The 11,350-nt window shown below is 36.7% G+C and overlaps 1 protein-coding gene across 2 annotated transcripts in view; it reads right to left on the bottom strand.

Moving 5' to 3' along the window:
- Window positions 1-7,266, bottom strand: part of LOC107091261 (E3 ubiquitin-protein ligase RNF34-like) — a 35,925-nt gene extending 28,659 nt beyond the window's left edge. For both annotated transcript variants that reach the window (XM_015385083.1, XM_015385084.1), the window contains exon 1: window positions 7,142-7,266. In XM_015385083.1, coding sequence (XP_015240569.1) covers window positions 7,142-7,147 — 6 coding nt within the window. In that variant the 5' untranslated portion in view covers window positions 7,148-7,266. The remainder of the gene's footprint in view (window positions 1-7,141) is intronic.
- Between the last annotated feature and the right edge of the window lie 4,084 nt (window positions 7,267-11,350).

The raw sequence follows: 11,350 nt of genomic DNA, 5'->3' as shown, positions 1-11,350 counted from the left end.
TATATATATATATATATATATATATATATATATATATATATATATATATATATATATACACTGTATTTCAAGCTAAGTCAGTGATCTATGGCAACTTAGCTTTCGAGATCAGTCACCTGTAGCACAGGGGATTAAAAAGCTTCTGTCATCAAGATTTCTTTCTGCTCAGCTCCATATGCTATTCTATATTCAAGGACATTTGTCTTCAGAGTTTAAGAGACATTTAATGGAAACAACAGATTATGAAAGAAAACACAGTGCCTCAAAATTCATAAACCATATAAGTGGGAGCTTTCTGTCTTAAGAATTTTACTGAGCAGGAAATAAATCTGATTTTCTCTTAGTTCCTATATTTTAATCATGTAAAGCACTTTGCATTGTCTTTGTACTGAATTGTGTTATACAAATAAATTTGCCTTGCCTTGCCTTACTACATGTTTTAGTCACTGGCTAATTGATCTGTGCTTCATTAATGCCTATACACAACAATCTAGTGTTCATCCAAGAGCAGTGAGTTGATTTTAGAGCAAATGGAATATGAGTAAAATATTAATGCAAGGACAAGGTTATTTCACAGAGTGGGAATATGATGCACTTGGAGCAGAAGGCACCTTTAAAGAAAGGAGGTGAAGCTGAAATGGGTTTTATGATCTTTTAACACGATTGCTTCAATTTGTGTAATTGAAGATCTGCGATCTTAACTTTAACCATTTCAGGAATTTCAATTTCATTTAGAAGGCATGAAGAAGACAATTTTACATGAATTGATATATCAATTGATAATCAGCGTTATTTCGGGGATATGACTCAATTCAAAGAATTGAAAATTATGACATCCGTTTCCTAATTTATTAAATCTTTAAAATAAAACTAAATATCAAAATAGTTTTATATTAAACTAAATCCGAAAACGTCAAAGTCATGACATGAATGATTGCATTGCCTTATAGTGTGACCTGATGCTATTTTATTTAGGGATGCACGGATCCGATATTTTTATCGGTATCGATCCAGACATAAGGAAAAAAAACTAGATCGGTATCGGTGACAATTGACTCGAAATAGGGGCAAATCTATTCGTTCTAACTCTATACTATGCGCTGCCGTCATATGGCAGCACAACAACACAACATGGCCATTTCGTTTATGATGGAGCGAGCGAAAGGATCTGCGGTGTGGCGGTTTTTCACACTCTCTCAGCCTACTAGCCCAATGGCTACGTGCAATATTTGTGGGAGAAATGTTCCGAGGGGCGGTGTTAAATCTTCAAACTATAACAAAACCAACTTCATGAAACACCTCCAGAAGTTTCACAACAAGGAACATGCTGAGATTATCGGACTCTGCAAACAAAAAGGAAGCAGCGGGAAGCAGCTAACTTCTTTGGAAGCAAAGGAAAGAAGTGAAATTTTACTTGATACTTGATAATGACACTTTTTTTTACATGTTGACCAAGTCAGAGAACTTTTGGTTTAAGATTTTGTGCACAGTTGTGCATAAATGAGTCGTAACATTTATATTTGGGTTGTTTCCTATTTTTTTTTTTTTTAAGAAAAGGGAAGTCAAATCATATGCACAGAAGAGTGATCCCAGCTTTTTTTTTTTCACACAATAAAACCATTTTTTAGGTAATAAATTAGTGCTGTTTTTGGTATCGGATTGGCCGTCATTAAACTTCAAATATCGGTACCGTATCGGAGGTGAAAAAAGTGGATCGGTGCATCCTTAATTTTATTAATCTAGGTTGCAATAAAAGCAAAACACCATTTAAAAGGGGGGGTTTCTTTGTGGCTAATTAGGCCTTTAAATAAAGGAAAATGCAGAGATGCTGGTGGTGTGCCATCCAAAGCAAACAGCATCCAAAATCTTAAAGCTAATCGTGATTTTCTTGAATCTTTCCCTTCTTATTCTTATCCCCACAATTAACTATCCTCTTGATCTAATATAAACAGAACCCAGGCATTAATAATTTTTAACAAATTATTAACTTTAACAAACTTTTTAGAGTTCATGGGGAAATGGATAGAGGAAATAAAGGTAAAATACTAAAACATCTACCTTAAACATACAACCAGGGCTATAAGGAAAGCTTAGATCAAATCATGTTCATGTATTGAAATGGACCAGTCAAAGGCCATATAGGTTTATTCCAGAATCTGTGCCAAAAGTAACATCTGCTTTTCACCCATCCTCTCCAGCCTCTAGAAACAGGGAACTATTTTGCAACTAAATGGAGCTGAAAAAAAAAATCAATGTTTTGTTTTTCTTTGACTTAACAGCTATAGTTTACTCAATGCTGGTCTGTCACTTAAAAATAAGATGAAATAGATAGCATTTTTTTCAATGCAAAGGGACAATATGTTTAAAAAAAGGTTAAGGGTCACATTAAGTCAGTTCAATTATCTAACTAAACTACATGACAGACATGTAGTTGTTGGTTAAAGGAAACTTTAGGAAGAATTTACTTGATGTTCTGGACTTGCTTCCTCTCTTCAGTTCTTGTAATGCAAGCGAACAGTAACAAGCCATAAAATACATCTATATCAGCCAACGGAAATATTTGGAGGAAATGGCAATTATGTCTTTAGGGGTCTTAATGAAGACTGACTTCCAAATATGCATTAAAAAGTTCTCCCTCAATCTAAAATTAATATTAAAACATAATTTTACAGGCCAGAAATTGGAGTAAAATGGCAGCAGACCAGGGATCTAGAGGACTGTTGATGGTGTTGCTACAGTAGAGCAAAGTTAACTCCAATGAAGTACTCTTATAAAAAGGCAGCACTCTGTTCTTCGTCTCATGTTATCGTCCTATCACTCAGACCTAGTGTGTGCATCTGTCCAGCCATCAACGTCCACATCTAAGTACCAAACAGATGGCGTTATCAGGGTAAAGTCTGCACCTTCCATCCTTCTCCGTCTCAACCGTGCTTTTCATTTCCTCTTTCTCTCCCTTTTGCGTCTCCTCCAAATGCAATTCACTCCCTGAGAATGTAGATTCTGCTGGAGATATTGTTACTGAAAATAAACTTGTGCACTCGAAGATTAATTCAATATGTAGAAATGTTGTGTGATTTATATAGACTTTAAAATGTTTAGTTGAGGATACTCAGATCTGACAGATTTTGTTCCAGAGTATCATTTGGGTTCCTTTACTGTCTGGAATTAGATTTTGTATTTTTCCTCGATTTTTCTTCCTTCTTTTTGTATCTTTCCTTCAGTCTCTATGTCCTTCCTCTCTTCTTTCCATACAAGTATTATCCTTCTTAAAGACATAAACATTGTAATCCCTCCTTCTTGAGTCCTTCCTTATGCCTTTCCTCCCTTCCATCCTGGTCTCTTCATTATTATTTCTTTATGTTTTTCAATGTTCACCTTTTTATCGTCTTTCCTTCTTGTCTTCGCTCCTTCATCTATTTACGCTTTCCAAAGACTTACAGTATTGTCTATTGTATGTCCTCCCTGCTCACCTTGTCTTTTCTCCTTACCGAAATATTTTGTCAATTATTTTCCTTCCTTCCTTCCTTCCTTCCTTCCTTCCTTCCTTCCTTCCTTCCTTCCTTCCTTCCTTCTATTAAAATTTCAAAGGTGGCAGAATATGAATATTTTACATTAAAATGAAGTACAGGCTTTGGGGAACCATTAGGAGACAAAAAAATACAGTTATCACCAGATATCTACTGTGCCTCCTGGATGTTCTTAATAGCTTTGGACTTCTTGTTTTTACACTTTGGATGGGAACCCTGAGGTGAGTTTTGTGTCATTTGGAACAAAATGTGATCTCCAATGCAAGACTGCAGCTTTTTGTTTTCTGTGTGTGTGTGTGTGTGTTTAGTTCCACCTGTTACGTACTTATTAGTGCTTTTGAAAAAATAAGAAGGAGCATGCACATAGAAACAGTAAGGATCCTTGTTTTAATTTTTGTGCAAACAGCCTCGTTGCAGCAGTATTTTATAGCCTGAGATGCACGCTTGCGTACGCAAATGCTGTCGCTCATCCACAGGGGCAGAAAAGCTGCTTTTCAATTTAAGCCTGATTAGTCAATAAAACAACACGTCCATTTGGCTTCCCTGGGACAATGTGAGTGATGATGTGCCTCTGGGAAAATTTACTTCACAGATTTAAGCCTTCTGTAGTTTTTTTTTTTTTTTCTCTCTCCTTATCAGCCACAATTTTGTAATTAAAAACTGTGGAAAATATGAGAATATCTCAAAGCAACTGAAGAAATGCCCTATTTTCCATGAAGCAAAAAGAATCCAAGATGTGTCAGTGCTGTTTTTGACTTGTATATAAATGAAACTGTGTCTAATCAGTGCCAAACCCTATCCTCTGTGAATGCTACAGAAGCTCCATTGACCTCTTTAATTGGAATTATTAAGCACTGGTTTAGATCAGCAACATCCTACAAACAAAACTCTATTTCACATTGTAGTACAGTTTCTAATATAGTATTAGCATGACGTCTTGTTCCATTGGGCTCCTGCTCCTAGCATCTATTTCTTTACCTTTCACAGGGTAGACATTGATCCAGGGTAGGAAAGGATCTCTAGACTGCTGTGCATTACCCGACGGACACACACATTTACAATGCTGGTCTAATAGGGACAACAGCCATTTGGAAAACAACTGAAAAAAGACAAAAGTTACATAAATTTAGTGAAGAGCTGAAGCTCTCTGCTATAAAATGATTGAAACATGAAGGTCCATACATTTCCATGTGTATGATAGAGCATGTGCCATGAAATAACATATTTTTGTTCAAGTCTGTGATGTGGGCTACACGTTTATGTTATATTCTCTAATGCAATGGATTGAGGGTAACCATATAGTTCCTAGTGTAGGCCAGGGACGTCAGGAGGTCCTTATGCAATAGGAAGCATGCTGCTTCCTTTAACTGGCTCTTTTTGGACAGCACTTATCATGGCCACTGCTGCAGGGTCTGCATCTTTATTTTTAAATAACTGCATTTTCTTCCCTTTTTTGTTTTATTGCAGCTGTTAATAGATTATATTTTACTTTTATAATTATTCCTATTGATTAAGTTGGATAACAGTTTTTGTCATCTCTAGTATTAATTTATTGTCTATGCTTCTTAGAAATGTTAAGTCTCCCTTAAGGCTCGTCATTTTCACCATGGTTAACATATTTTCATTTTCTATGACATATTTCTGAATATTTTCCTTTCTTGTCTCTCTACTCTGGCATGTTTATCTATCATGTCTTCTCACCATATAAGTTTCAATACTGTTTTTAAACACTGTTTTTCTTATTTTTAATCTATGTTGCCCCTTGTTAGTGTACAAGTGATTTCACATGTCCACTGACCAAAACGAGAACTACAAGACTGCATGCCATTCAAGTACAGCGTTACTGTCTGGAATACAGAGAACTATTTATATAAACTCCACCCAAGCTGCAGCTGGACCAATTATTGAAATGTTATTTCTAGGAATGTACATTAAACCTTACTACACCTCTTTTACTGCGTTCCATTGGCGGAGCTAGATGGGGGGCCAGGTGTGGCAATGGCCACCCTTAGCCAATTACTGGCCACCCCTACCATTTCTCCCCTCTAATGCTGATGGTGGCAACAGTAACATTCTCAAGTGGAATATTCAAAACATTAAATTTTTTTGTGGTTAATAATACACATCAATATACTAACATCAAATATGATAAGTACAGAATTCATGTTCTTTTCTAGACTTTGCGTTATATGGGGTAAAGAGAAAAATATGTCTCTCTGCAAGTAATTTAGTCTTCAGTGAAATCAAAGATAGATAACACTTTTGATAAAAACTTATTAAATAATCCATTTATGTAGATATTAGTGCTTTTAAAAATAAATTTTATGCAGAGTGTTTATTGATAGAAGTAGGTAAGTAATGACAATGGATTTACGCTCCAGATCTCAAAACTGAAAGAATTTAATCCACTATAACTTTTATTTAGAAAGCACGGATGTTTAAATATATATGTGTCTATTTTTTAGTAAAGGCTTTAGGAAAATATAGTGTGTCTTTATTTAGAAAATATGGATGTTTTGCTTGTTAATTTTTCTGTTGGAAAAGTGTAGATTGACCCTAAGGTTCTGGTGCCTATCCTCTTTCAGCCACCCCTCAGTGTACATTGTTTATTGCCTGGCCACTCTTATAAAAATGTTTTGGCTACGCCTCTGCTGTGTTCCCAATAAATGTGTTGGTCTTATGTGGTTTTATTGGTATTTTTCTCACTCATTCAACTCATTCATTTAAACGGTGGAGAATTGTATCATCCCCAAAAGTTAGGCATCAATGTACCTAACTGTTTGTTGCTTCAATAGATCACCCGGCTATAGTAGCACTTTTAGATACAGAGTGGCCATTCATTCATTGTTCCCTGCACTGCAACCTTTAAAATCTGACTGAAGGCTGCATCTTCTTCAGCAGGTGGATTTCAGCAGCTTCTAGCAGGTGAGATGCTGTTTTTCACACTATGTTCTCACACTGATGCCTAATTGTGCATGACAGTCCACCTTTCTACAGAAAAGCCACCAGCAGCAGCAGCAGCATCATCAGGGTACCAATGACATCATCTCCATCCTCTTCATCTCATTTTATATCTCGCGCTGCTGCAAGAATAAACAGTGTGCAGAAGCTGCACACACACGGGGAAGGGGATGAAGCAGCTCCAGACCTGACCAGGGGATCCTCTCCATGTCCACCTCTGATCGCAGCCTCTCTATCCCGTTAGAGCGGATTACAGTCTAATGGTGAATGGACGCCTCTGCCAGAGCTTTAGTCCACTGAACTATCACACTAGGGTCAAAGCTGGCTCATTGGAAAGCTACACAGTGTACCCGGTGTTCATCAGCAAGGCTTAAAACGCACAAGAAGCCCCCAAAAAGACGCAATAAAGAGATATAATCAACTTAACAGCGCCTATTTAGACATTTCCTTTAAAATAAACTGCAAATCCTGAATTTAAAGCGAATCGATGTCATGTATTGGAGAAGTATACATTGGGATTAATTTACATTGAAGGAAGGAAGAGGGGTATTCCCTATTTATTCCTGCAGAATGATGCACTCATCCTCCCTCCCCCGCCCCAAAAAATGACTAGTAATTACAAATCCCACATCAGCTGAGATGGATGCACATACCTTCATTTCTCCTCCTGTTAGAGGGATCTGCAGAGTAATGTCAAAGCGACGACCATTGCCAGCGTTAGGGAATCAAACCATTACGTCTTCCCTCTCTCCATCTGCCAGAGTGAGTGGAGTAAGCATAACGTAACTTGTACAGGGGCTGCAGCCAATCAGAGGCGGGGATCAGCCGCCGGTATCTTTAGTAGCCAATCAGCTTCTGCGCTTCTCAGCAGTGGGCGTTCAGGTCTGCGCGTAAATACGCACCGTTTAAAGCGTTGCTTCTCTTTCTCTTTTTTGATTTTTAGTGTGAATAAATATTCCGTGCGCAAAGCAAATCGCAGAGAAATGTGCTAATATTTATTTATTTTCTGAATAAATACATTAATATAAATGTGCTTCCTAATCCACTTGACAAGCGGTGCCTGGCATGACTGTAAAAAGGTGCACATCAGCCGTAATTTCTATTTAAAGCTATATTTAGGAGGCGGACATATTTGCAAAATTCTGTATCTGACTTCTTTCACACAAGCGGTTTGCTTTTCTGCTTCCAGTAATGAGATTAGAGCTTTTCAGCGTAACCCCGCATATATCCGCAAGGGGGCAGCAGATCACTCTGCATCAGTTTCAGCATTGCTCGGTTAAACTTAGCAGCAGGCCAGAGGGATGTTCTCCATGTGATCATAGGGACCATAGGGACATGTCCTTACCAACATTTTGGACCGACCTACTTGTCCCTACCAACAATTACATGTGAATAACATGTTTATAATTTACAATACAGCATTGTTGCAGCAGTAGAGGAGTTATGGATGGAGAATATTGACAGATGAAATCATGTTTTATGTAAAATGCAAAATTTTTATTTTTATTTCTTTTTTAATCAATTTTGGTATAATTCCTGCTCTAAGTGGGTCACTCTGTGAGCTAAAGACATGTTCTAGAGTCTCTATACTCCAGTTAACGATTAATTGATTACTAAATTTGTTGACATTATTTCAATAATTGATTAATCCGATGAATTGTTTCAGCCCTAAATAAAATACATGAAATGGGTTAAACAGAGTAACTACATCCTAGATGTACAACTTGTAGAGTGAGGTAAATATATTAAATGCTCAGTGTCAGTTCCTCTTCTAGTTCCAGGGCACATGTAAATACAATGCATTTATTTGGCGCCCCTTGAATCTATTATTTTGCTTTGTTTCATGATACAAAGAGAACATTTAAAAGAGTGGGTTTTACCTCTATTTACCTCTGCACAATTCTATATCTTCAAAATTAAAAAAAAGTATAAATCCACATATAACAGACACATTTAGACTATATTCTGTTAAATAGGCACAGATTCACTTTCCGTCTTAGTCGCTGGTAATTTCAAATGCAAACCTTTTCAAAGTGGAAAAAAAGTCATAATTCATCATTCATCAGAACCAGTTAAGCTTCAGTCATTATAAACAGCATCTAGTGTGTGTAGTGATTTCTCTTTAAACGAAATACACCCTGATTTTCCAGTCAAGCATAAAAAAACAAGCATGCATATTTTTGCATAGGACCAATGACATCAGACCAATAGTGTTGCTACCAAAGTTGAAATCAAACCTACGCCCTTGATGTGTTCGCTGCATACTGAACATAAATCACACAGAGATATAAAGTTTATTTAATACTTTTGTTTTTCTTTGCTCTCTCGTTTTCTGGTGACTGGGATGGTGAGCATACAAGATGTGGACTTAAGAAGACATCTTTGCTGCATCTAACAGTGACCCCCATGTAACATTTATTGCACAACACCACATTAAGACATCTGTAAAAGCCTTGAGGCAACCTCTGGCAGTTTTCACCATGCTGCTTAGATCTGTGCAGCAATCATTGCGTAGGTCTTATGTGTACAAACGCAGCCATGTCAAGTTAACTTTATCTCAGAATGATAAAGCTTGCTTCTTATCCTTTTACTGGTAGGTGTCAGCAGAATTCTATCAAAAATATTTTCTCTGACCCTGGAATAGAAACAGGCTTTAAGCATTATCATGATAAAAAACAGTGAAAATGTGGTGATTTTCACATTCACCATTTGCACTTTGTTAGATCTCCTTGAAATACTTGATGCCAGAAAGCTCAATGTTGTAACATTTCAGCCAAATTAAGCAGTGTATAAATTTGATGGTCTACCATCCAAACAGCCAGTTTTTATTTACAGTTGGGAGATCATGTACTTGATATAGTTTTTTTTCGGCCGTTGTATTGCCCTGATAGAGGACAGAACCACGACCCACCTTCAATCCCTTCACTGAGGAGACGGGGTATCAGGGTTAGATCTCCTCATATATTGCTGAATTCTTCCTCTGAATAATCCAGATGGTCACTGGAAAACCTCAGATGGGCCTGGACGTGTGCTGGCTTATCCAGCACATATCTGGGGTGCACTGCAGGATTTTAGTCCATGAAAATCTATTGTTCCAAAAAAGTAAAAAAAAAAAAAAACAATCCTGTTTTGCTTCCTTGATGAGAAGCGAAACATCTTTAAACATGGAAAACAAAGTCCAGTAGATTGTTTTATAACTTTTTTGGAATGACTTTGACCTGTATGACTGAGAATCTTCACCAGCAGGTAGTGTCTTGTGTTACTAATAATGCCTGCGAAAGCTCAATATTAAGTACCTATGACAAAAATTCATGATTTTACATGCCTTGCAAATGGTAAGATCTGCAAAATTGCTTATTAAATACTTGTTCTCCCATCTGCACATATCATCAAATAGTTTCAAAGACTTTTGACCTTATTTTTATATAAATATTTAATTACTGATCCACTAGCTTTTGTTTCTTTACATGTAAAGAGATGATTTTCCCAAACTGAATAAAAATTCTCCAATTCAATTTTGAAATTTTCTTACATTTCATTGAGATGATGATACTGCACAACAGATTCATTTACCGGTATCTCAGATTCATCTTTAGAAATTAGGCTTGACTTGAAAGTAGCAACTTTTCTCTGTATGACAACCTCCAAAGGGATTTTTAGTGTGGAGTGTATACAGTATCTCCCAAATGACTCATCCCTCTTCATGTTGTTGAATTTGTGAAGCTGTGAATGTCATAATCTAAGGAATTTTGATGATCCACAAGTTGCAAAATCCAACTCAGTATGAGCAAACATCTGCAGGAGACCAACTGGGCATGTGAGAAGAGACACTGAAAAAAAGAGTTGTGAGACCTGTTGTTAATATTTATGTGCATGACCTTTACTTATATGTTATTAATAAATTATGGAGAGAGAACAGCATCATCCAAAAGCCACGTGACACAACCTGAGGAAATATCAAGGGATATTTACCATTTTCCTGTTACAGGCTCCACAAGGAATCTGATCCGAGGTTCTGACTAAGAATTACCAGCTGAAGAAAGAGCAATGTGTTCAACATTCTTTATCGTCTGCTAGCTGTAAATCCAGTAACAGTACTTCACTAGAAATCTGGAAGTAGATATCATTCTGTAGAATCAGGAAACATTTCTCAGAAAGTGAAACAATGATTTTGTTCTGCTTTAAAATACAACAAGATGTACAAACATCGGATTACAGCCACCAGAAATAAACTTTACAATGAGTCCTTACAAATACCTTTCAAATTATTTGAAAATGAACAGTTTAACAAATCACAACAAAGTGAAAGTTCCTTTATATTGAAAAAAGAAAAAAACAACAACGGTTGAAGCCAACAGAGGTTGGTTTTGATCATTTATTTCACTGCCTTCCAGATCGCATCAGGAACAAATTATTGGAAGCAGAGCAAATGGAGTAGATTGGAGACAGAAACAAATGTTCACACAGAAACCAATAAAAAGCTAGAAATGAGTTGAGGTTGGCGATTATCCCGCACACACTTGCTAACTGAAAGTTCTAAACATTTCATGCAAAGATGAATAAATGTCAGTGAACTAAAAGCTATGGGAAATCTTTGCACCTCCTTCAAAAAATAGCCTTTATAGACACTGTTCCGGGAATGTAATATTTTAAATGTGCACTAAAGTTTTATTTTAACCATCTGAACTTTCTCTCTCTGAAGCTCTTAGAGCTGAGTTACCTGAGCCTTTTCTGATTAACAGTCTCCTGCTTTGCTTGACAGCTTAGCTGTCAAGGCAAATTTTTACCTTTGCTATATTTTCAGTTAATGGATTGGACAAACTTTTTTTTTTTGGTAGTGGAGGGTGGGGTGGGGGGTGTAC

The sequence above is a fragment of the Cyprinodon variegatus genome, unplaced genomic scaffold (assembly GCF_000732505.1).
Source record: "Cyprinodon variegatus isolate N-32 unplaced genomic scaffold, C_variegatus-1.0 Scaffold331, whole genome shotgun sequence".
NCBI lineage: Eukaryota > Metazoa > Chordata > Actinopteri > Cyprinodontiformes > Cyprinodontidae > Cyprinodon > Cyprinodon variegatus.
The sequence above is the reverse complement of the archived record's forward strand: the minus strand, read 5'-3'. Positions and strand labels throughout refer to the sequence as shown.